The sequence below is a fragment of the Pseudophryne corroboree genome, chromosome 2 (genome assembly GCF_028390025.1).
Source record: "Pseudophryne corroboree isolate aPseCor3 chromosome 2, aPseCor3.hap2, whole genome shotgun sequence".
NCBI classification, from domain to species: domain Eukaryota; kingdom Metazoa; phylum Chordata; class Amphibia; order Anura; family Myobatrachidae; genus Pseudophryne; species Pseudophryne corroboree.
Window position 1 is genome coordinate 179,453,645 of NC_086445.1, and position 26,408 is coordinate 179,480,052.

At 42.8% G+C, this 26,408-nt stretch overlaps 1 protein-coding gene and 1 long non-coding RNA gene across 2 annotated transcripts in view; one reads left to right on the plus strand and one right to left on the minus strand.

Moving 5' to 3' along the window:
• The window catches only part of LOC135006952 (uncharacterized), a 147,383-nt gene that overhangs the window by 92,929 nt on the left and 28,046 nt on the right, over positions 1–26,408 (plus strand). The window contains exon 2 of the long non-coding RNA XR_010207019.1: positions 7,440–7,531. This is a non-coding gene — a long non-coding RNA (uncharacterized LOC135006952). The remainder of the gene's footprint in view (positions 1–7,439; positions 7,532–26,408) is intronic.
• LOC135006910 (keratin, type II cytoskeletal 1-like) lies at positions 1,139–12,663 on the minus strand. Its single transcript, XM_063952072.1, has 9 exons — positions 12,025–12,663; positions 11,703–11,923; positions 10,847–10,907; positions 10,451–10,546; positions 7,320–7,484; positions 6,430–6,555; positions 4,799–5,019; positions 3,022–3,056; positions 1,139–2,938 (listed from the first exon to the last, which is right to left on the minus strand). The coding sequence occupies exons 1-9, from the start codon at positions 12,661–12,663 to the stop codon at positions 2,526–2,528; spliced, it is 1,977 nt and encodes a 658-aa protein (XP_063808142.1). The 3' UTR covers positions 1,139–2,525.

The following is a 26,408-nucleotide window of genomic DNA, read 5'->3' on the forward strand; positions in this document are numbered from 1 at the left end:
CTGGCGAGAATCTGACAGCAGGATGATGACATTTTGCCTCGTTCTGGTTTCCAATTCAGGTGGGAAAACCCGAGCATGACTCGGATCTTTGCTCATGACGTGAAGTCCGGGGGGGTTCGGTACTCTGAGAACCAAACGCGCTCATCTCTAACTAACACACATTACCTCTCTCTGGCTTCTGTCATTGCAATGCTATCCTAAAATGAATATCCAATCACTTTTTGAAAGAAGACTTTATTGAATCCAGCATCCAGCACTGTTTCTCAAAGCTGTGCCCCCTAGAAATTACCTTTCTAGGAAACATCCATTGTGCATTATTTTTTTACTCACAGATTATTATGATGAGTTGTCTCCAGACAGGAACATATAAATATATGTTATACTGTACCAACATATCAAGTACTAGTTTTAAGTACTAGTTATCCAAAACATACTGTAGTTTGAAGTCTTTAGTAAATTGAACCATTTGGTAATCTGCAAACTATATTTCTAATTTAAACTATGAATTGTTGGGATAAGATTTAATCATTAGGTACATATTGGGGTAATTAATGTTGATTCTAATCCCTGTTATTAGCATAGTTAAGATTAACCTTAATCCTTGAAGAAATGGAAGTGGGAGAGCAGTCACTAACTCCTAATGTTTTGTTCTAACCCTCCAATATATAAAACAAGGGTTATTTACGTAATCATATTTGGTCACTGCAAGCAATTACTGTGTATCACAAGAAGACATTATAACATGTTTAATAATTAGCCAACAGGTGACTAGACTAGTAGGTCATCTTATCCGTTCACTATTTATACTTTTCTCGTTGCCTTTAATCAACATTTCATGTTAAGGCCCAAATGTATTAAGCGTTAACAAGAGATAAATCTGAGACCCATAAGGAGAGATAAGTGGCCAGCCAATCAGCTTCCTAACTGCCATGTCACAGGCTGTGTTTGAAAAATGACAGTTAGGAGCTGATTGGCTGGTCATTTGTCTCTCCTTATGCATCTCAGATTTATCTCTTGTTAACGCTTAAAACATTTGGGCCTAAGTTTTTAATGCATTAGTTCATTGTTGTGAGAATTCCATTGAAAACCAACAGTTAAAAAGAAATGACATCTCCCGTGTGTAATCTTACATGCAGTTTATTAGACAAACAAAATAGACAGTTCAAAAGGTTTAAACATTTGAGCAAAAGAATGACTCAAGAGTAAGCCTCTGTTTGCAAAAATAGTATAGTGACAAAAGCATAAGGTGCAATATACAATACATGAAAACTGTGGCTGTTTATACAGTATATATTTATTGTAACAAAGAACAAGAACAAGGATCAGGTATTTAATGAACATGAACTTGTAGCTTTGCTGCGTTGCTTTACATCGGGGCACATTTCCGCTTGCTGGACACATAACATAAACTTATAGCATTGGTATGATGTAAACAGTATATTAAACAAGACAATGTAATGACTGTCAAGAAAGAGGGATACATTTTTGTCCCTAAGAAATAAGTGTCGCTAGTTAGGAATTATATCTAAGTAAAGGGTAGAGCTTCAAAAAAAAAAAAATTATACCTGTTTAAATGTGTTATGCCATGTTTTACAAATGGAAGACTTGATATAGGACCTAATGTACCTGAAATAACTTGTTGAAATCTCAAAAATACTCAGCTAGGTCATGAATAACTTTCTTACCATCATCTCCAACCGTAGAAACAAGCTATGGATTGTATAAATTGTTTTAAAAGATGGGTTATTCACAAACTATTTTGCCAAATAGCAGCAACAGTGTGTTTCAGAGATTTCAAAAGAAGATTTAGGGAACAAGTTTTGTTTTAAGTATTATGAGTTATTCCACTGTGCTCTAGTACCCAATTATTACAAAACAGTTCTGAAAACGGAAAATGTCCTTTGTGGCAGGATTATTTCTTAACGATCTTACATTTCTTGGACTGGATGAAAATATTGTAACTATGTAATAACGACTGACATTCTTTCAGCAAACATGTAGCATGGTGGCATATTTCTGATACTTCCTTTTATATGAACTTAAAGAAATGTGCACTGTAGACCAAGCAGAGATGTAATAACGACTGACATTCTTTCAGCAAACATGTAGCATAGTGACATATTTCTGAAACTTCCTTTTCCATGACCTTAAAGAAATGTGCACTGTAAACCAAGCAGAGATTTTCCTGTGCGACAGTAATATTTGCCATTCACTTTGCTTAGGCTGAACCCTGAGTAGTTTTGAGCTACCAGTTGGTGGGACTCAAATTGAAACTACAGTAATAGCTTCTACTCATGAAAAAATTGGGAGCAAATACTGTATGATAGACAGATGTAATCAGGCTGGATGGTAAAATGGAACTAGTAGAGTTGGAGATTAAGCAATCAAGTAAACGATGCTAAAATTTGGTACCAGGTATATTCACCATACTACAGTCTAATATACTGTAAAATGCATGGCATTTGGTTTTGATCTGATGAGTTAAGAAACAGGTGGTGAAATGATTCTAGCTAATAGAAATTGACCTAATGTATCTTTTTGACTGAAGAGGAAGAAGATGTTTTGGAGATAATTTTCATGCCTTGCCTGCTAGAGTAATCTCCTCCGCCTCCTCCACCACCTCCAAAATATCCTCCACTACCACCTCCTCCTGCTGCAAAATCAGATCCACCTCCTCCATATCCACCGGCTCCACCAAATCCACCACCTCCATATCCGCCTCCTCCTCCAGCTCCAAATTCTCCACCACCTCCTCCATAGCCTCCACCACCTGCTCCATATCCACCGCCTCCTGCACCAAATCCTCCTCCTCCTCCAGCACCAAATCCACCACCTCCGGCGCCAAATCCTCCACCTCCTGCTCCAAATCCTCCACCTCCAGCTCCAAATCCACCACCTCCTCCTCCAATACTGTAGGAAGTAGTACCGCTGACCACAGCTACAAAGTGAGACAAATGTGTTAGAAGTGATATGTTAGACATTTCCATACATTATCAAAACAATTACTTAGTATATACTTACAGATGTTCACAGGGTTTGTGATTTCGCCTGACATTCTGTAAATTAAACAATTGAGACAAATTAAATTCATGTAAATACATCTGGTTCTGAAAGCACTCAGTCCAATTTTCATTAAATTGACTATACTGATACAAGACAGGAAAATGTACATTTGCATCTCTGGACAGGCAAAGCAATTATAATATATGGTCCAAGCATAAAGTCAATACACCATTATTTATAAAGTAGTTCAATGCCCACAAACACTTTTTTATTATTAGTATTATTATTATTATTATTATTATTATTGCTATTATTATTATTATTATTATTATTATTATCATCATCATATATTGGTAAGGTGCCACAGTATTCCGACAATGAGGAAAACAGGACATACATAAAACTGGGATATATACAGTAGACCAAATAAATGAAGACATGAAAACAAAAAGTGTAGGGAGCCATGCAGTTGAACTAGAGGTAGCCATGTAGTGGAGGAGAGGAAGCAAAGACATTTGGAGGCAGTACAATCAAGGGGGCATGTTTTATCTCGTATAGTGAGTTGTGGAGATGAGTGCATGAACCTTGTGGTCAAGAAAGTGTGTAGGGAGAGGGAGAGGGTGGTTGTATAGAATTTGGCATGAGGAAATATCTTGTCAAATGGTGTTAATTTTATCTTTGAAATAGGTGGTAAAATTATGGAATACTAAGTCTATAATAGAGAAGTGAAGGATGTGGCAGTGACATATATTTACCTAGCAAGTGAAAGGGCAGTGCTGTAAGATGCATGAATTTAGAGCCTGATTCAGGTTGGATTGCAAATTCTGCTGAGTAGCAGAATTTGCAATCCTTTTGAACACATGCTGGGGGCCACCCATCGCACTACAGGGCTGCCCAGCATGCAGACCACCAGATTTCCCCTCCTCCCCCGATCAAACAGAAATTGCAATTGCACCGCAAGGCGCAGTTTAGCTGCACCCGCAGGAGGCCCGACTCCATCTTTCTGATCGCGACAACTTCGTGTGATGTCACACAGCTGCCGCGATCATGTCCACACCTCCATTTTAATAACTCTGCCCCATTTCCCTGACCCCGCCCTAGAGCATTGCTGCCCCGCGAACGCCTCTGCCTAATTGACAGGCAGAGGCATTTGCAGTTTCTGCGGGTGCCCACAGAAAATGTGGGTGCATGTGCAAGATGAGCGCTACGCATGTGCCCGCATCAATTTAGTCATTTTTGCGCTTGGATAGTGATTAGCAATCAAATCTTAATCAGGCTCTTAATGTGGAAATAGATGGCATACTTGTACATTTTTGGTAGCATTTTCCTTTAGGAAATCCCACCCACTATGTTTATAAGTGGGCGGAGATAAAATTGGAATATTCACAGCAGCAGTAGATGACTCTGTTTAACTTTTAGGAGGAAGTGACCTGTCCACTTCTATGATTGTGTTTTGTCAGGGGCAGTGTTGTGATGTGAGCAGTGGGCAGTGAGCAGCTTCTACAGAGTACTCTGGTATTCACAACTGGGCATGGTCATGCCCCCACATGCATGGACAGATCCCTTAGTCTCTGGAATTAACAGATCCCTTGGTAGCCCTAGATATGGGAATGGAATTGGAGGCAAATAAAAAATAAGAGAATGACAGTGTTGTACTGGAAGAACAAGGTCCCCAACAGTAGATTTAGGATATCTAATTTATGATATATGACACACAGTATACCAATTATTAGTCTGTGGACTATAAAGAAAACTACCATGGCGGTCCATGGTATTAATGTTGCCCAGAACATACCTGCATTCTTCTCCTTCCAGCAATGCTCTGTAGGTGGCAATCTCAACATCCAGGGCCAACTTCACATTCATCAGCTCCTGGTAATCACGCAGCTGCTTGGCCAGATCTTCCTTTGCCTTTTTAAGGGCAGCCTGAAGTTCATCAAGCTTCTTCTGGGCATCCTTAAGAGCAAGCTCACCACGTTCTTCAGCTTCTGCTATAGCTGATTGCAGATTAGCACACTAACAAAACCAAGAGAGATAGCTTAATTCCAAAGCACATCACATGAATAATGTCTATGCATGTTGATTTCTAAAGTGACATTGAATGTATATACTGTAAGGTGGTTTATTTACTATGGCACGCTAACCAGACCAAGGCTATTTCTTGTTTAGCTGCCATAGGCTACTGATTTGGGCAAGTCAAAAACTATGTAAAAAGATATCAACTTCATGCTGGGTGTTGTAAGAAAATTGCAGGCCAGTGCAAGGCCAACTAGCGTCCCCAGCTCATTAATAATTGATAGCTTGCTTAAATTTCAAGTAGATCATCAAGTCTAAGATGAGAGACAGTTGCAGTCAGGTGGTAGGGAACTGAGATAAAAGCCATGATGGTATGGAGTGCATGACGATCTGTCATCCACATTAAATATTGCTTCTTCTGGCCTGGCCACAAATGGAGGGTACAGGGTGGGTGGCATGGGGCTTTACCTGGCTCGGTGACCTGTGTGCACTGCACAACCAGTACTCATTGTTAATATGCCATTGACTTCATGCTTTAAGCATACCCTGCTATGTGTGCTGGCTCAGCCACCCATCATGCAAGGTTCCGCAGCAAACCTCTCACTAATCTGAATAAGCCAATTTGAGTTTGGCGCTTCCTAAATATACATAGTGTTAGAGGCTTTCCATGTTTTTGAATGAATATTTAAAAAGTTCAATTAAAAGGTGGTCCCACTTCCAATCAGCTTTAATCCACCACTACTGTCATTTCAGTAGAATCTGTTTGCTTGTTTGCTGTATGCTGGTGAATGGGAGTGGCAAGTAATAATTAAAGAATAATAATCACTATCTACAAACTTGTTACATGAATACCTCAGTTAGACTGAAGGTAAAAGTAAGTTATGTTGAAATGGGAACCACTCAGAACCACACTCATTGCAAAGTCCCCCCTTAGAAAATTGGTCCATACTTCAGTCCTGAAATGTCCACCAACTATTGAGGGATGTAGCGGCTAGTTTGACATTCAAAATGCTCACAATGAGAAGGGGGACACTGTGAGGTCAAACCCAGTATGCCAACACGTTAATAATGCATTACCATAGTGTCAGCTTTACAACTTCAAACATGCGATGCTTACCATCATGTTCTCTCACATACCAAACCCGCTATTAAAATAAGTTCTGAAAGAAGTTCAACCCTTCAATATTGGTCCTTTTTGGGTATGTACACTGAAGCAGAGATTTGTGCACTGTGACTACCAAGTTCTCCTGAAACAGTTGTTGGGGGTGAAGTATGCTGTAGTAAGTGTATAGATCCCATGGCATAGTGTTATTGCATATGTATGGGAACATGTGAATATGTTGCAGTGTGAACACTGGTTAATAGAAGTCTTGCAACATTTTAATTTGATGACGGTATACTGTAGCTTACCTGTTTCTTCAGGTTTTCTATTTCAGCCTTCAGTCTTTGGATCATTCGGTTCAGGTCAGCTATCTCACTTTTGGTGCTCTTTAGACTACTACCTTGCTGACCTGCTGTTTCTTGTAGCTGCTGGAACTGTAGTTTCATAAATAGAGGGAAATCACTGATGGTTATACAAGTAGCAACAATATAAGCACTAATATTACAATTTCTTAAACCATTCTTAACCTTTGTCCTACTATATTGTACTTCACTTTTTCATATATTATGGATGGATTCATCCCATTGACAGCCAAAACAAGTATTGTAAAACATACAGTTTATAAAAATAATTTAAATATTTATTTTAACCAGATGTCCATTAAACCAATTCTATCTTCCTAAAGACTAGTATTGTACCATTAGTAATACTGTGTGATACTATGATGATACTGTGCTCCCTACTCATATCCTTGAAGGTAAGCTAAGTCTGAGTTCTTCTCTTGGAATAGACATCTATGTTGTAGGTGATCCCATATAGTCTAGTCTGACAATCACACTGAATTTGTAGCCTGCTCCATCAACATTTTGTCACATTTTCTCTATACAGAATGATTGCTGCATTTGATGGAGCACCCCTATAGATATTTGCCAATTTTATTGAAAACCATCAAATTTGCCAACTTCTTCTCAGGATGTCACCTGCTTTATTCTACACTGACTATGAAACTTTCCAATAACCAGAATCGGCAATATCCCCACACCCTGTCTGTCATTCTACCCGACGTATAGTTTTCTGACTATCATCATGATCTATGGATATTGGTCTTAACTTTGCATATAGAATAATTGTCTTACATTTACATGCAGTAGCTTCTTATTGGGCATAAGTCATTTGTTTTGCCTTTGTGTCAATGTACCTTCATGGCATAGGCTGCTTCTGCCTCAGCCCTGCTTCTCTGTGCAATGTCCTCATATGATGCCTTAACCTCAGCAATGATACCATTAAGATCTAGAACTCTGTTGTTGTCCATGGACAGAATGACTGAAGTGTCGGAGATCTGACCGTGAAGATCGCTCATTTCCTACAAGAGAAGCAATGAATTAGAAAATGGGAAGCAGAGATAACATGGTAAGAATATGGACAATATACATCAATATCCGGCTACCTATCAGCAAGAAAAATTATACCAATTAAGGGGCTTGTTCTAAGTGGCAGGCAAAGTGTGCGGTCACTAATGGAAAGTCTGATTTACTGCATCTGCAAACAGAAAACCATGGCACCCATTCATTTTACGCCAGCCACCACAACCGACATCATTATTATTGGCACTTGCCCCATGCTAGGTACACGAGAGCCATCAGAGCAAGCTCCCATTCCCTTCCCCATATGCATTAGTCTTCCATGACACTCCCAAAAGTCAGGGATGTTCCATGCGCTTGCATTGTTATCGACAAAATTCATAAAGACAGATCTGACTTAGGTGTCTATTTACTAAGCCTTGGATGGAGATAAAGTCGCTGGAGATAAAGTACCAGCCAATCGGCTCTTAAACTGCCATGTCACAGGCTGTGTTTAAAAAATGACAGGAGCCGATTGGCTGGTACTTTATCTCCAGCTACTTTAACTCCAGCCAAGGCTTAGTAAATAGACCCCTTAGTTCCATATGACTCAGTATACAACGGCTATATGCAAGTATACATAAATTCCCTTCTGCGCAAAACCTTGCCATTACATCTGACCTTTACATCCATGCACAGTGATCCATCTGACTTATAATCTTCCCCTAAATGAGCACAATAAATTTGTCAAGGCATTTACAGGCATTAACATCTGGCCATAGGGCTGGTTTTCTATCCACCTAGCTTACTGCAGCATTAGACTAACGACTGGTGCCATAATTGTTTTTTAGGGAAATTTCACTGAAGCAGTTCAGGAATTTCTCAGCTGCCTGATAAATATGTTTTTGGAGTGGTAAGGCTTTTCTTATTGCTTCATTACACCAGTCTCAATGGGTATGCACATGCATGACCCAGCTAGCCTTTGCCATATGCAGAGTTGAGCTGGACACCTCCCTATCAGCACATTTAGGGGTCTATTCATGAAGCAGTGAAAAGAGTGGAGAAAAAGACCAGCTGAGATGTTGCCCATGGCAACCAATCAGCTTTGAAGGAAGCCTTTATCAAGTACCTTCTATAAAATGTAAGGGAGATGCTAATTGGTTGCCATGGGCAACTTCTCCACTGGTCTGTTTCTCCACTGTTTTCACTGCTTCATGAATAGACCCCTTAGGCTGATAACCATTATTATTATTATTATCATCATCATCATCATCATCATCAGGGTGCACTTGCACCAGTCTATACTGCATCTGAAACCCAGTGTTTGCTTTGCTTTCATCCAACTGCATAGGCCTCAACTGCAGTGATATGCATTCACTAAACATTAACTACACAACCAAGCCCAGTTACAGCAGTTACTCCTACTCAGTAGCAAGTGGAGATATAATTGAGTTGTATATGATTCTTCATTGCCCATACCTGCATATACTTGTGTCTGGAGCATGCAAAGTGCAAAAAAAAATGTAGTGCACCACAAACACCCTGAAATTATTCCATTAAAACCTCCCCATCTTACATTGTACTTGGGATGGACACTAGAAACGATGTCCCTGATCCAAAGGAAATGGTTTTCCATGAAAGTGTCAGTTTCGGATGGTTGGCAGACATTGGATGCTGATATCCAATGGCAGGACGCTGGCTGACTGCGTCTATTTAGCGGCAGACAACCAAAGTGCTGTCCGCATCATAGCTCATGTACAAATGTATGAAGCTCTAGCTGCTTCTGTGTATGCACATCATCTATTGATTTGGATAGAATGGCTATTAGCCATTGCATTGTATAATTTGATGTCAGAAGCTATTAATACCGGGCTTCTGATATCCATCTATAAATTGTACTTCTTTACAGAGTCTGGTGAAACTACAAACATAATCATCACTTTATGGCTCTTTTATTACTTGGGTGCACAAAGATATAGTACTGCAATATCAGAATTGATATATGACATTTTTCCTAATAATATATATATTATTTCCTAAATATATAGTGTTTGTGAACTATGAACCCCCATATTTATCTTCTATATATTGAAAGGATCACTACACTGTTGGGTAAGGTAAAAAATGCAATCAGCAGATGACTACACTCAGAGACCAATAGCGGTTATCTTCCAACCACACTGCCAAGCTACAACACAGCAGAAGTGGCCAAGTGATAATTCTATCTTTCAAACTCAGGGGTCTGTTTACTAAACCTTGAATAGAGATAAAATGGAAAGAGATAAAGTACCAGCCAATCAGCTCCTAACTGCCATGTTACAGGCTGTGTTTGAAAAATGACAGTTAGGAGCTGATTAACTGGTACTGTATCTCTCTCCAAAGCTTAGTAAATAGACCCCTATGCATAAGTTTTCTCTCGTTGTGTGAGACTGGAACATGAGTGAAGGATTCTGGGATCATGGGCTTTCTTGTTCCATTAGTTCGTTGTTGACCATGTGCTCACTTTGCACCAGCTACTGAGTGGGCTGGTCAGGAGTTGTAGAATGGTAGACTGCTTAAACACACACAGCCTGGACAGATTGGTCATGTTCCTAGCAGGCTGTGTGTGGATTCTGACATCACATGTCAGATAACAGTCTCCATGGTCAGAGAGGTGATTTAGGATTGCCTCTTTACATAATTCACAATTGCTCTGTATAGTATGAATAGCATTGGATATAGAAGATATCAGTCTGTGCTAACGTTCTGTATTGGCTTACACATGCACATTAACAGCAGTGGGCAGTAGATAATCGTAGTGCAGGAAGAGTTGGGGTCCTGTCTAGCACAGTACTGGTGGAGGATTTATTAGTGAGCTTTCAGCATAGCACTCTACACTGGCCAATGGGGAAGTTAGATTGACTAAGGGTAGTACATGCTGTGATTGTTAGTGCACATACAGTATATTGCACTGAGAAGTTACTAGCTGGGAGAAGTACTTTGATCTTACCGCATCATACAGTGTTCTCAAGAAGTTGATCTCATCAGACAATGAATCAGCTTTACCCTCCAGCTCCACTTTGTTCATGTACGCCGCATCCACATCCTAGAGAAAAGTCAACATTTTCAGACACTGCCTACACAACGAGCAGATCAATAACCATCATGATCTTTTGATAACTTTTATACTGATATTGATACATCTCGTCCTAAATAACTACTGATATTGCTAAAAGCTCAACACTATAGAAAAGTAACGGTCAGTAACACATTCTTTAGTGCAGATGGCAGTCTATATAAGAAATACACCTGTAATACATTTTAAGCAAGTCTAACGATAGTAGAAATGAATATAATGAGAACTCTCCTTTAATGAGTTTATGCGAGGCAACCTTACGTTTCTCACCTTTTTCAGTACCACAAATTCATTCTCTGCAGCAGTCCGCTTGTTTATTTCATCCTCATATCTACCAGAAAGGATAATATGTTTGAAAAATGTACATTATGGATTAGCATTGCTATGATACTTTGAAATTTACATAGTTATCACTTGTACAGTATAATATGCATCTCATCTAACACATATTTTTACAGTACTTTACACTGTATTATGCATTATTTAATGTGCTTATTGTGTTAAGACTATCAAATGCATCAATTTATACATAAAACATCAGGATTTATCTGTGACTACCATTTAATGCCTGTTCTTTCTGATGTACCTTTACAGTGTATGTCAGTGATGTAACAAACAATATAATATCTAGCACACTACTATTAACTAGCAAAAAGCACAAATACCTACATTAACATAAAGCAATATGCTTGGCCATAAAAATAAAAAACATGTAGCCACTAAAATAATATTTTACCAAATAAGTTTTAACTTAATGATAACATTTCAAAATAATTATTTTTTCCATGAACCATTCAATTTATGAGTGTGGAAGATAAGTTCTTTCTGCATAAAAATAAGGAGTTGCCCATAGCAACCTATCAATCAGCTTCTACCTACCATTTTAAAGAATGTACTTGACAAATGCTAGCTAGAAGCTGATTGGTTTCTCTGTGCAACTCCCCCATTTGTCCACTTCTCCACTATTTAGGAGGCTTGATAAATCTTCACAAAGGCCACTAGTAATATATCAGGCCATTTCTATATAATGAGTGATATAATAATATGCTACTGTATATAGAATAGAAGCACATGTTTACTATTGATATATCAGATTAAATTAATTCTATAATCAAATAAAGCATACTTGTTTTTGTAATCTTCTACTAGTTCTTGCATGTTCCTCAGTTCTCCATCCAGACGACTTTTGTCATTAATCAGTGAATCTAACTGTCGTCTAAGGTTACTGATGTAAGCCTCAAAAAGTGGCTCAATGTTGTTTCTTTTTGATCCACCTTTTGTTCCTTGTTCCTGCAAGAAACTCCATTTTGTCTTCAAGACCTGATTTTGTTGTTCCAAAAATCTGACCTAGAATACATAAAACAAGCAATGGGCAAAGAGTACAAAGGATTACATGTCATAGGAATAAAACAATAACAATTCTGTGATTATTAAAATTAACTTTTTACCTTGTCAATGAATGATGCAAATTTGTTGTTAAGGTTCTTGATCTGCTCTCTTTCTTCTGTTCTCACTTTTTGAATAGTTGGATCAATTTGCAGATTAAGTGGTGCTAATAGGCTCTGGTTAATGGTCACTTGTTGAATTCCACCCGGTGGGCATACAGGAAAATTGTGACCACCCAAATCTCCATCAGAAAAGCCTCCAAATCCCCCACCACCAAATCCTCCACCACCAAATCCCCCACCTGCTCCACCACCACCAAATCCTCCACCTCCTGCCCCTCCACCAAACCCACCACCTCCTGCCCCTCCACCAAAGCCTCCACCCCCTGCTCCCCCACCATATCCAAAGCCACTACCACCACTACTAATTCGGGAACCAGTAGCGATTGAAATTTGCTTGGTTCCACCAAGGTTATAAAGGCTTCTGGAACCAAACCCTCCAGAACGGGCAAAACTTCCACCGCTACCACCACCTCCACTAACACCACCACCACCACCACCACCACCTCTAGACATAGAGACTGAACTAAAGCTGGTTCTAACTCCACCACCACCACCCCCACCACCACCTCCAACCGAGGCAGCAGTGAAGTTCCTGCTACCCGATACAGATCTACTGCCAAATGATTGATTCCTGCTCATTGTTGCAAATATAGAGTTACAAATATGGATAATAAATGAATAAGCTGATCCAGAGAAACAGATGTCAGAGGGAAGGAGTCTAAGCCCCTCTGTACGGAGAAGTCGTTCTTTCACCTTTTATATAATCTTACAAGTGGGCTTGGCTGACTTTGGAATTAGAAAATCAATTTACTGTAATCATAGGCTTGGCAAGTTTGGCATGCCTGGCAGCACATCTTTTATTTTAGCTGCTTATTGGATTGATAAATTGGGACACACCTCTAAATCAAGAGAAAAAATAGTGTGAGATATTACTTCACTTCATGGCTTTGGGGGTTATGAAATCCTTTTGTCTGCTAAATTAGTGAACATATCCCAGTAGAGATCTCCAGGCTACTGTTTTTTTATCTTCTCAATCAATGTGCAGAACAAGCATATTTTAAAGCTATGTTCCGCCTCTTCATGTCATCGTATTTTCTGTGCCAACACATTAATATGGAAATTACACTTAATTAAATAACAAAAGGAATTTATCTGACCTAGGTGCCTGGCATGTTACAATTTATACTACTACGTAACAAAACTACATGCACGACAAAAAAAAAATGTAGACTGAAAAAACTATGCAATATAAATTAGGAGACATTTACACAAGTTTAAAGGAGCTTGAGGCAGAACTATCCTGAATAATAAACATTTCAAAATGTATCTGGGACACGCATGTGACAGTGATGGACTCAGATGCAGTAATATACTATGTATATATGCTTAGTATATTCAGTGGTATATAAATACAGTATAAGGTAACCTAGGGTCACATAAATAGAATAGAAAACTATCATTTTAATTGGACCGTGCCTGACCCTCAATTATGATAAGTTAGGTCTTCCCCTAGTGGCTTATATGTCAATGTGTATAAGTTTTATATTGCCTTAAACTAACTCTTAGTGGCCCATTCATCATTCCTTAGCATTCCACTTTTTGGAACTGCTGTCCCTGCACTGGAGCAATACATAATTGCTCTGGTAAACTTACAGCAAGTCAGATACCTAATTAATGAGGGCTGAAGGGGCATGTTGATGAATATGTCCTTTTATGAATAAACTCTCTTAGAATCAGTGGTGGATTTTACCTATGGACTGCAGGATTGCAGCCTCCCCAGTAAAATCCACCACTTCAGTGAGCTAAGCTGAGCCAGTTGCAGTCTGCAACTGCACTGGCTCAGTGGCTTCACTGTGACTGGCAGTGACTGCCTATTGGAAGTCCGACCTGCCAGTCACCCACAGGACAGGCAGTACCATTGGTTGGCGTTTCCTCCCACTGGGACTACCAGATCGGGCTGAGATTAGTAGAGCGCTGTCTTCCTGTAGGAAGCAACTCCCTGCCTGGTCAGCAGCCCAATCCGGCTTCTATGGGCTACAGCTAATGCAGTCCATAGAAGCCAGGTATTGTGCACACGCCCAGGACCTGACGCCTGCCAGCTCCACTGCGTAGGCCCCGGGACCTGGGACTCTCCTCATCGGCGTGGGTAGTGGAAGCCTCCATACAGGGATGTATCTAGGGGTCCAAGCGCCCCTGCCAAGGTAAGGGCTGGTGCCCCCCCCCCCCACACACACACACACACACAAACACATATTTGAAATAAGGAGGGTGTATCAAAAAAGGGTGTGACCTTGTGGGGAAGGGGCGTGGCCACACAATAGTACTTCCAATTCAAATTATGCCAAATATGATTGACAGGTAGAGGTGGAGGGCGGGGGGCGGTGATGGACCGTTGCGGGGCGTCTGCATTTTCGGGGCAGCTGAGTGACATTTTACAGCCACCCCTATGTAAAAAATGGCGTCAGACCACCTGCATATGCAGCCTAGCTGCAGCTGCAGGGTGTCGTCCACAGTTGCTGCGACCACAATTAAATTGTGGTCGCAGTCGCTGAGCAGGCCATTCAGCATGCTGGACGGCCTTGCCCTGCGATTGATGAGCATCCCCCAGCATGCAATAGAAAGGATTGCAGATTCTGCTTTGTAGCAGAATCTGCAATCCTTACTGAATAACCCCCACTGCCATTAGTACATCTGACCCCGCCCATAGGCACACACATATACACTTACATACATACTGTCACACAAAACACATACAGTACATATTATATACAGTACAGTCATACATGCAGTATATACAAATAGTTACACACATATATACAGTCACATACATACATACATACATACATACATACATAGTTACACATTTATTCACATACATAGTCACACACTAATACACACATAAATACAGTAGATACTTATACACACACACAAACATACATACACATATAGTCACATACATAAATGCAGACACACATACATACATACATACATACATACATACATACATACAGACAGACAGATTATATAGTGTTTACCCCCCTCACTTCACAGACAGGGTACACTCAATGCATGTACTTTGGTAGCTCCTTGTCCTGTCCTCTCCCTCTCTCCTCCATGCTGCTTGGTTGCCTGGCACTGACTGAGTGCCATGTAGCCCCGCTCCCCTGTTTCCATTCCGTCCACTTCCCGAAGGTCAATGCCGTTCAGTGCAGTCTTGTGCCACCCCTCCCCTCACTTAATCTGGATTGTACCTTGTGACTGTCTGCTACTGCCGGCGTCGGTGTTCAGCTGCACAGCACTGCACTAGTGATCAATCAGACTCAAAATAAACTACAGCTCCCGGCGCTCACGGCAACAAGGGATGCTGGGAGCTGTAGTTTATGTTGAATCTGATTACAAGTGAGGTGCGGTGCGCTGCCACCTGACACTGGCGCCAGCACTAACAGACAGTCACCAAGTCTCATAGTACTACTGGATTCTACTTCCTGGACGTGGATGGCACTGCCAGAGATCGCCCCCTCCTTGCATGGCGTCCCTGGCGAGTGCCATCCTGGCCAATGGGTAGATACGCCCCTGCCCCCATACCTAAAAAAGGTGCACAGTAGCACTCTTTATTGTACCCTGCAGGTGCAGGGATGCAAAAGTTGGCCTCTTTTGATGATACAAACCGCAAAGAAAAGCACAGAACAAACTAAACTCCCCCAGCACATTGCAAATAGGCCAATTTAGAATAACATATGTACTGTATGTAAATTTATGTAACTGAGATCCCTGCATTTTCTATTATGATTTAGGATGTAAATAATTATTACTGGCCTCCTTGCAATGTGCTAGGGGAAGTTTGTTATTTTTCTTGTCTAGAAAGGCAGCCATGGGTAGTATTCGGGACTCCACTGCTTTGGTTCGTTTACAGCAATATATTCACTTCTGTTACATAGCGTTTCCTCATGCCTAAGCAGTTGGGCAGATCTGGGAGTAGATGTTCTTCTCACTGCCCTAAATGTTAAGAACTCAGGGGTAATTTCTGGCATCTCCTCTGAGCTTGTCCCCGGTTTGCAGTCTTCTGTGCAACTATTGACCCCAAATATATGCCTACTGGGCAATTTGGACAAGGAACTTCTTGATAAACACACCAGGCAATATGTACTTAATACTTTAATGTTGGCCCAATAATTCATTGCTAGTGCTTGAATGGCTCCTGAGGTTCTACATTTTGCCCAGAGGGTCACCCTGGTTATACTACTAATAGCCATGAGAAATATGTATAGTATATATGGGGAAAAATACTATCATTAATTTTAATCGGACATGTTCTTTGTGGCTTGAGTCCCCATATGCCTTTGCAACAATTTTTGGGGACTCCAATACCAATATTAGCTACACAAGTTTCAAGGTTGAAATCCCCAGCTGCAGTGGCATTAGCATACCGCTCTGAATCAGGTACAATGCATCACAGGAAGACAAATCAGTTTAAGAAGAAAAATGCTAGCCAATAGATTAAGCAATGTTTACCTAAAAGGACATTAGCTGATCATTAACCTATCTAGTGGGAATGCATGTACAATATGCTAAAATGGACGCGGGATAGTGTGCTGATTAGCAATATCAGGGAACTCTTACCCTTGCCCATCATGAAAAATTGTCTAAAAGTAATAACCTCCCACTATTTCACATAAAATAATGTCACAGTTACACCATTAGGCACAACAGATCAGAAGAATCATATAGTTAATGTTATGACTAATAATAGATCTTTCAGCATTTCCAAAAACTAATAATAAGAAAGAAAAAACAATATTTATCTTCTATAACATGAAAATGTACTTTACTACTGCCCCTCCACCAGGGACGTGCAGTCAGGGGAGGCAGTGCCTCCCCTGTGATTAATGATTAAAATAATAAAAAGAAGATCCTTATGACACATATTCTGTGTCATAAGTATCTTCTTTATTTTATTCAAATAATTTTCCTGGTTTAAACTAGTTTGGGAGGCACTGATAGCAGTGCCTCCCATGGATAATGGGAAAGGGGACAGAGAGGGGGGGGGTGCCAAGCACTGGGCTGAAAAAGCATATTCAAAAAGATGAGGAAAGCGGCACTTAAACAAGTGCCTCGCTGACAGGGACACCACCCCCATGTCAGTGAGGCACCTGTGATTGGACAGCGGACCCAGGGCTGGATCCGCTTGTCCAATCACCCAAATGCGGTGCTGGAGGCGGCGGGTCCCGGCGGTGAATGGCGTTGGAGGTAGCCGGGAGCAGCGGTGGGCCTGCAGTGTGTGCGGCTCTCCCCCGTCCTCCTCTGCCGGCTCCCGCTCACCTCACAGCCATCAGCGGTGGCCCTGCGGAGTGTGCGGCTCTCCCCCCGTCCTCCCCCGCCAACTTCATCCTCCCGCTCACCTGACAGCCAGCAGCGGTGGGCCTGCAGTGCGTGCGGCTCTCCCCCGTCCTCCTCCGCCGGCTCCAGCAGCAGGTTAGTTCGTGTGACACACACACATACACACACGCACACACACTCTCTCTCTCTATTTTCTTTCCCCCTCCTGTGGATGTGTAAATATAATGTTCATTTTTACAGGTGCCCCTACCCTATTGCATTCTACATGGACAAGTGGACGTGATCGGCGTGGGATGTAGGTAAGTCATCTGTCTCTCATTTTTACAGGTACCCCTATTGGATTCTACTGGACAAGTGGACGTGACTGGCATGGGATGTAGGTAAGTAATCTCTCTCTCATTTTTGCAGGTAACCCCTATTGGATTCTACATGGACAAGTGGACGTGATCGGCGTGGGATGTAGGTAAGTCATCTGTCTCTCATTTTTACAGGTACCCCTATTGGATCTACTGGACAAGTGGACGTGACCAGCGTAGGATGTAGGTAAGTATGTGTGAGTGTGTGTGTTTTAAGAAATTTTGGTATTTTTTTTGTTGTAGAACTACAGGAACCAGCGAGCCCGTTATTTCCCCGCATGCTGGTACTTGAGATTCTCCAAGTACCAGCAAGTGGGGGAGGCTTGCTGGGCCTTGTAGTTCCATAACAAAAACAATATTCTTTTTTTACACACATGGCTATCAGCCCGGCACCCACCGCCCAGGGGTGCTGGGGACAGCCTCGGGCTTCACCCATGGCCCTTGGGAGCCTGGAGAGAGGACCCCTTGATTTAAGGGCTTCCCACTTACCCAGGAAACCCCGGCCAGAGGTGACTAGTTGGGGGGTAATGCCATGGCTGCAGGGACCTACAGTCCCCCAGCTGTGTCATTATCTCTCTGGCTAGTGGAGCCCAGTGCTGGTTTTAAAAATACGGGGGACCCCTACATCTTTTGTCCCACATATTTTTGGAACAAGGACCGGACTAAGAGCCCAGTGCTGGTTGTTTAAATACGGGAAACCCATGTCCAATTTTTTTCCCAGTATTTAAACAACCGGGACCTCACGCATTTTTTTTAACCCATTCAGACCCTTCTCCATTAAGTTAATGGAAGCCCTGGACAACAAAATTGCATTCATGTCCTTCTCCCACTCCCTTCCCAGTCCCAAACACTAATTTTTATTTTTATTTTTCTATAAAAATGTACACTATATCACAAGTATGATGAGCAGGCAGGCAGTGGGCATTGGCGGCATCGGACTGAGAGGCAAATTAGTGGCGGAGGGCTGGGTTAGTTGATGGTGGGCGAGTTTGTAAGCCATTGGCGGTAGCAGCGGGCATCGGCTCAGGGGAAGTAGCGGGCATTGGCTAGGGGTCATCGGCAGGATTCGGTGGACATTATGGCTGTAGTGCCTCACCAGCCACTGACCTCACCGCACGCCACTGTCCTCCACCTTTATAACATCCTTAGAATCAGGCACGTTTCCACACTGGAAGCAACTATAATGATCATTAGCTCAGAAGCGCAAGCAGCAGCGTCTTTTGGCGGTCGTCCATGTGTGACTTTGTGCAAATGCTGCTGCAAACTCCTGCAGTTGTGTACATCTGTGCTGCAAAACGTGCAAAGAAAGAAACACCCACTTTTCGGTAAGTGCAGCCGCTTATATTGTCATACCCTCAACGCACCCATAACACGCCCACTAAATAGCATGCATTTCTAGCCAACTGCCAGTCACCGCCCTGGAACGCCCACAACATTTCTGATACCTTTGTCCGAACACTCTGCGTAACTCATACACCGTAGGACTTTTTAGAAACTTGCGTTCATGAGTGCGGTAACATCAGCATTGTGTGCGGATTGTGTGCAGCCATGCATCAGGCCCTTTAGTTCTAGACTCAGCCACTGCAACCTCCGCCTCTCTGGTCTGCTTGTCTCCTATCTCTCCCCACCCCAGCCCATTGTAAGCTCTCATGAGCAGGGTCCTCTTTCTTCCTGTTATCCTGCTCACACTATCTAATTTTACTCCTTTTCCCTTTCCATGTAGAGTACAGCATGTGCTGCATAGTTCTAAGCCTTTGTCCTAATATCCCTTGCCCTGCTGCTTGTACTACCAGCTCACTGTGTAGTTATGCTACTCTACTTTGTACTGGGATGCGTTAAGTATACTGGCTGTCGGGTTGCCAGCTGTAATGTGACTGATGCCAGAATCCCGACCACACTCAGGATAACGGCACCGGATCACCAACAGCCGACATCCCAAAGGGGAGTATCGGGGATGAGGCTTAGGGTTAGAGCCTGGGGGGAGGGACAGGCACTACGGGGGTTAGGGTTAGGCACTGGGGGGGTTAGCCCTAGCTGCAACCCTTGAGTGTTAGGGTAGAGGGGGGGTAGAAATACTTACCCCCTCTGATGTCTGCATTTTCATTGTTGGGATGCCACAATCGGTCATGTGACTGCCGGCAACTCGTCCGCCAGCAAATCGTATGTATTCCTTTGTACCATATAAATAACTGCTGCCTGTTCCTTTTGTAATTTTGAATTTTGTGAAATTTGCTCAAACCTCCAATATACAGAGTTCCAGATCCTTTGTGGCACCTTATAAATAAAAGATAATAATAATAATAATAATAATAACTGTACTGTTGTATCTCACGGATAAATAATCCTAACAGGAAGTAACCCAGAGCCGTAAGTAGACATCTTGGTGCCTTGTGCCAGAAAGAGAATTGGTGCCCCCAATATTAAAGATAGAGCCAGTGCACACTGTAGATGCGTACCAAAAACATAGGGGCGTGGCTTCTTGGGGAAGGGGAGTGGCCACAACATAATACCAATTCATATTACGCTGCACAGTAGTCTCCATTATTCAAATTACGCCACTTACACACATTACACCAGGTAGAGCCCCTTTTACACATTACGCCAGGTAGAGCCCCTTAAACACATTACATCAGGTAGAGCTCCCTTTTACACATTACGCCAGGTAGAGTCACCTGTCACACATTACGTCAGGTAGAGTCCCCTTTTACACATTATGCCAGGTAGAATCCTCTGTCACACCTTACTCCAGGTAGAGCCCCATTTTACACATTACTCCAGGTAGAGCCCACCACACATTACGTCAGGTAGAGACCCTTTTGCACATTATGCCAGGTAGAGTCCCCTTTTACACATTATGCCAGGTAGAGTCACCTGTCACACATTACGTCAGGTAGAGTCCCCTTTTACACATAATGTTAGGTAGAGTCTCCTTTAACACGTTATGGCAGGTAGAGTCATTTTTTACACATATCGCCAGGTAGAATCCCCTTTTACACATTACTGCAGGTAGAGTCATGAGTGAGAGAAAGAGAGAGAGAGTGTGTGTGAGATAGTAAGTTTTTTTACGTACTTTCCATCAGCCTCCTCCCATCCAAACTCTGCAGACACAGAAGGAGAAGCCCAGTGGTGGAGCCTAATGAGAGACGGGAAGCTGCAGCGTTACCCGGCTACCTATGACACAGGCCAGTGGTAGCACTGCAGCTGTGGGTATGGGGCGAGCGGCGAAAGCAGACAGACACGGATGCTGGCCAGGTTGCAGAGGATGTGGGCGGCGGCAGTAGCAGGGGGGGATGTGATATGTGGGTTCTCTGCCCACAGTGCCTTCACGCTGTGGGCCAAGCATACTCGACACACACCTAGTTATGGCTGTGGTGGGAAATGGAGAGAGAGGGGGTGGGAGGTGGAGAGAGAGGAGTGGGAGGAAGACAAAGAGAGAGACACAGAGAGAGAGGATGGGAGAGAGAGCGAGAGGGGAGGAAGAGAGAGATAAAGTTGGTAGGAAAGAGAAAGAAAGAGAGAGAGACAGAGAGAGAATGGTGGGAAGGAGACAGAGAGCCAAATGTATTAAGACTTTACAAGTGATAAGGTGGAGATGGATAAAGAGAGAATAATGACCAGCCAACCAACTCCTGTCATTTTACAAACACAGCCTGTTACATGGCAGTTAGGAAGCTGATTGGCTGGTCATTTATCACTCTTTATCTTTCTCCACTTTATCTCTTGTTAAGGCGTAACACATTTTGGAAAGAGATATGGGGGGGGAGAGATGAGAGAGGGATAGAGATGCTGCGGCTTAATTTGCTTGAGCGGCAGCAGGCAGCAGCAGCAAGGCTTTTGTACCTTGAAGTCCCTCTGCAGGAAGAAGGGGGGGGGGGGGCGGAGCTCATGGGAGAGAGAGAGACACACACACACACACAGATGTACCTATGTGATGATGGCTGGAGTGCAGGCAGCCATGGTGGTGGTGGGGGAATGTCCCGGTGCTGGTGACAGCGGTAGCCGCTGTACACTATGGCATCAGTTCTTCTGCTACCTGAGCTGCTGCTATTCCATCCTCTTGACTCGCGGCATCCCCTGTGTGGTTCATCTCCGGCTGGCCTGTATGGTGCAAGGACACTGCGCTGCTTCACTAGTCGATGAGGATGGGGGAGGAGAGGGGCAGAGCTGCAGCACACGGGGAAACAGAGATAGACTGCGCATCGCTGCCGGCTCTAATATATATCAGCAGGCAGCAGCTGGGCGTCCGGCAAAAGGTGCCGAGTGCAATGCTACTATTATATGTTATAGCAGGCAGCGCTGCAGCTGATGGTGGCCAATCAGCGTGGATGCAGATAGTGCGCCCATAGCGCAAATGCGCTGTGTGCTAAGCACCATCTGACCACACCTAGTTACGGACCTGAGTAACTTGCCACTTGAAGCTTTCTCCGGACATGAAATCTATGCCATGCCTTATGTTAGGTCCTAAGCAGTGTCATATCTATAATGGCTAAGTATACTTACCAGTGCCAGAGTCTACTCACATCAGTGGTGCTGAGTGAGGATGGGGCCCACACATAGAACCATAGAATTTGATGGCAGATAAGAAATACTTGGCCCCTCTAGTCTGCCCCTATTTGGGTCCATCTGTATTTTCAATTGTGCAGTAACTAGCATTGTCGTTTTAAGACTAGGATCTGATTCTGAGTCTCATGTAAAGTGTTGGCAACTCTGGGCACATATAGAGAACACAAATCTTATGGGACTGAGTTATACACATCTATGCAATCACTCCGTCCCTAGTGATGAGCATTTGTTCTTCCTAGTAATGGCATTTACACTCACCTTGTGCTTGGTGCAGAAGATGTGACTGAAAATGGTGTTCACATTCCATGTGCCCAACTCAGAGTAGAGCGCAACTCTGGCTACACACCCATGACATACCCATGGGACACTTCTCTTACATGTAAATGTTCTGATGTCACCCAGTTGCTGTCCAATAACGCGTATTCAGTGGTCAGTGAGATCCGTATGATACATTGGGGCTAATTCAGACCTGATCGCTGCTATGCGCTTTCGCACAGCGGGTGAACAGGTCTGAACTGCACATGCGCAGGTTCCGCAGTATGCTGGCACATGCCAGAGATGCGATCGGCATCTCAGCCCAGCGATCGCCTCTGCCTGACAGGCAGAGGCATTCGCTGGGTGGGAAGTGGCGGGCCGGTGCGTTGGGCCGTCGTTTTTGGGGAGCAGTCCGGGCAATGCAGGGGTGCCCAGACCATGAGGGGGGTGGGCCGCGGCAGCTGCGTGATGTCACACACAGGTGCTGCGATCCGAGGAGCGACGGGTAGCTCCCTGCCAGCGTGCAGTAGCTGCGCTGGTAGGGAGCTACTGCTCAGGTACAAAAGCATTGCCGCCGTGCGATGCTTTTGTACCTGTGTGGGAGGGGCAGAGCCAGACATGCGGGCGGACTAGCCCTGTGCTGAGTGTCCCCCCCGCAAGTCTGTGAAAGTGATCGTAGATGTGCTAAATTTAGCACATCTATGATTAATTCTGAATGACCTCTATTGTTCATATAACAATTTCAAACATTCAGAATCGCAACATGGGAAAAAAAAGGGGTCTGTTTTGTTATACCAAGACCCTTTATAGATGTAATCTTCATGGAAGTAAAATACAATGATCAACAAAGATGTCAGCACCTGTCACGATGCAAAAGTAGCACCTGGAATGAGGTGTGTGGAATGGGGACATTTCTTGCTAAGTAAGGAGTAAAGGCCCGTACACACTGGTCGATACATCAGGGGTGGTAGAGGCTAAGACAGTAGGGCAATTTAAACATGCATGGGATAGACATAAGGATCTCCTTACAAAGAAAAAAGGATCAGATAAGGTTAGAGATAAAAAATAATGTAAAAAAAAAGAAAAAAAGGGGCAGACTAGATGGGCCAAGTGGTTCTTATCTGCCGACAAATTCTGTTTCTACAGCACACAGAATGAGCCGAAATTCACATTATAGCACACTGTATGAGCTGAAATTCACATTGTAGCACACAGTATGATCCAAAATTCACATTATAGCACACTGAATGAGCCGAAATTCACATTGTAGCACACAGTATGATCCAAAATTCACATTATAGCACACTGTATGAGCCGAAATTCACATTATAGCACGCAGAATGAGCCAAAATTCACGTTATAGCACGCAGAATGAGCCAAAATTCACATTATAGCACGCAGAATGAGCCAAAATTCACGTTATAGCACGCAGAATGAGCCGAAATTCACATCATAGCACACTGAATGAGCCAAAATGCACATCATAGCACACTGAATGAGCCGAAATGCACATCATAGCACGCAGAATGAGCCGAAATGCACATCATAGCACGCAGAATGAGACGAAATGCACATTATAGCACACTGAATGAGCCAAAATTCACATTATAGCACGCAGAATGAGCCAAAATTCATGTTATAGCACACTGAATGAGCCGAAATTCACATTATAGCACGCAGAATGAGCCGAAATGCACATCATAGCACACTGAATGAGCCGAAATGCACATCATAGCACGCAGAATGAGCCGAAATGCACATCATAGCACGCAGAATGAGCCGAAATGCACATTATAGCACACTGAATGAGCCAAAATTCACGTTATAGCACGCAGAATGAGCCAAAATTCACGTTATAGCACACTGAATGAGCCGAAATTCACATTATAGCACGCAGAATGAGCCAAAATTCACGTTATAGCACACTGAATGAGCCGAAATTCACATTATAGCACGCAGAATGAGCCAAAATTCACATTATAGCACAATGTATGAGCCGAAATTCACATTACAGTACACTGAATGAGCCAAAATAATGCAGGGACACATACACTTTAGTTAGGAGAAGAGGGGGGAGACATGGAACACAGGCACTTTAGCTAGGAGCGGAGGGGGGAGACATGGAACACAGAGGGGGCACACACACACACTTACTTAAAGTTTGGAGGGTAGGAGACATGGCTGGCAGACAGTGACACCTGCTGCAGCCAGCAGCATGAGGAGTCGGATGGAGGCCGGGTGCCGCCGCGGCATTGGGAACGAGGTGGAGAGCGGGCAGCGCGGCGGGGGGCGGGGAGAGAGAGAGAGCGTCCTGACGCGCGTACAGGAAGGAGGGGGCGTGGTCAGAACAGAGGCCGCTCAGCCGCTGTATGCGCGTGAGGACGCTCTCTCTCTCTCTCCCCTTCCCCCGCCGCGCTGCACCGCTCTCCACCTCGTTCCCAACACCGCGGCGGGACCCGGCCTCCATCCCGGTGCCGGTATGTGTAGGGGGGGGGCGTTCGCCCTAATCGCCCCCCGCTAAATCCGCCACTGCTTAAGATCACAAGTGTATAAGTGGATAACGAGATTCCTTTTTGCAAAAATAAATTATTTAAATGAGAATAAGGTTGTGGCAAATAGGAAATGAAACATGTCTCCTGGCTCTCTTAATTAACTTTGGACATAATAAGAATAAATAATAAGGATAAAGTAAGTTGTATATAGAAGAAAAAAATTAAAAGTTAAAATTAATTTAAGTCAGTCATCCTAAAGTGGGGCGGTTTAGGGCAGCACAGGTGGCATAGTGGTTTGCATTACTGCCACTCAGGACTGAGGTTATGAGATTAAATCCCAGTAATGGCCCGAAGGTATGAAGTTTGTATGTTCTTCCTATTTTCTGTGGGCTTTCTCAGGTGCTCTTTTTTCTCCCATAATCCACAAACATACCGATAGGTCAACTGGCTTCTGACCAAAAAATTAACTGTAATGCGTATACTGTATGTGTTTCCATGTGATAAATAAATAAAGAAATAAATAAAGAAATAAATAAAGCTTGGACTGTGATGGTTTTACCCAGTAGTGAATTAGACATGCACCTTAAAAGAAGTTAGCTGTATAAGCACTTAAGGGACAGTTACTCACATAAAGAAGTGTAGTGGGTCCTTAGTGGGTTTTGCTTTTTTTAATGAATGAGACTTAAGGGTCTGTTTATGTAGCTGGTATGATAACAAGGTTCTTCAATGGACACTTATTGTGCCAATAGAAAGTCAGTTATTGATTCAATTTACTAATATAATGTTGCCATGACAACTTAGTGGTACTCAGCTCACCTACAATTTAGATTTCAAATCTAAATCTATCTGCACATGTTACATCTGCCCCATCTACAGTGCAACATGGTTTTGCCCAATTGCTAACTTTTTTGGTTTGCTAATAAACCTGAGTACATGAACTGGCTTGTTACACACGCATGTGGATAAAAAAATAAAAATAATAAACATATAAATCACTGTGTCATTTAGGCTTTAAATACATAAAGCATGTATTCTGTGGGCTGCTCCCGGGAATAGCAATAGGAAATTTGTAGTAAACCTTCTTAATAGGTTAAATAAAATTTGACATCAAACAAGAACAGTCTCCTTACCTTTAACATCTAATATCCCGCCATGCAGAAACATCTTGAGATATATATATATATATGTGGACAGGGGATGAGGTAGTGGAGAGCGACCAATGGTGCTAATAGATTGCTCAAAGCAGTATATGTATAAAATAATATAAATTTATTGTAGTGGAACGTACTATACAAAATACTATTTAAAAAGACATGATAAAAATATATAGGTTCATAAAAAGAGTGTGTATATATGGCCCATATAAAAACAGTGAGGTAAA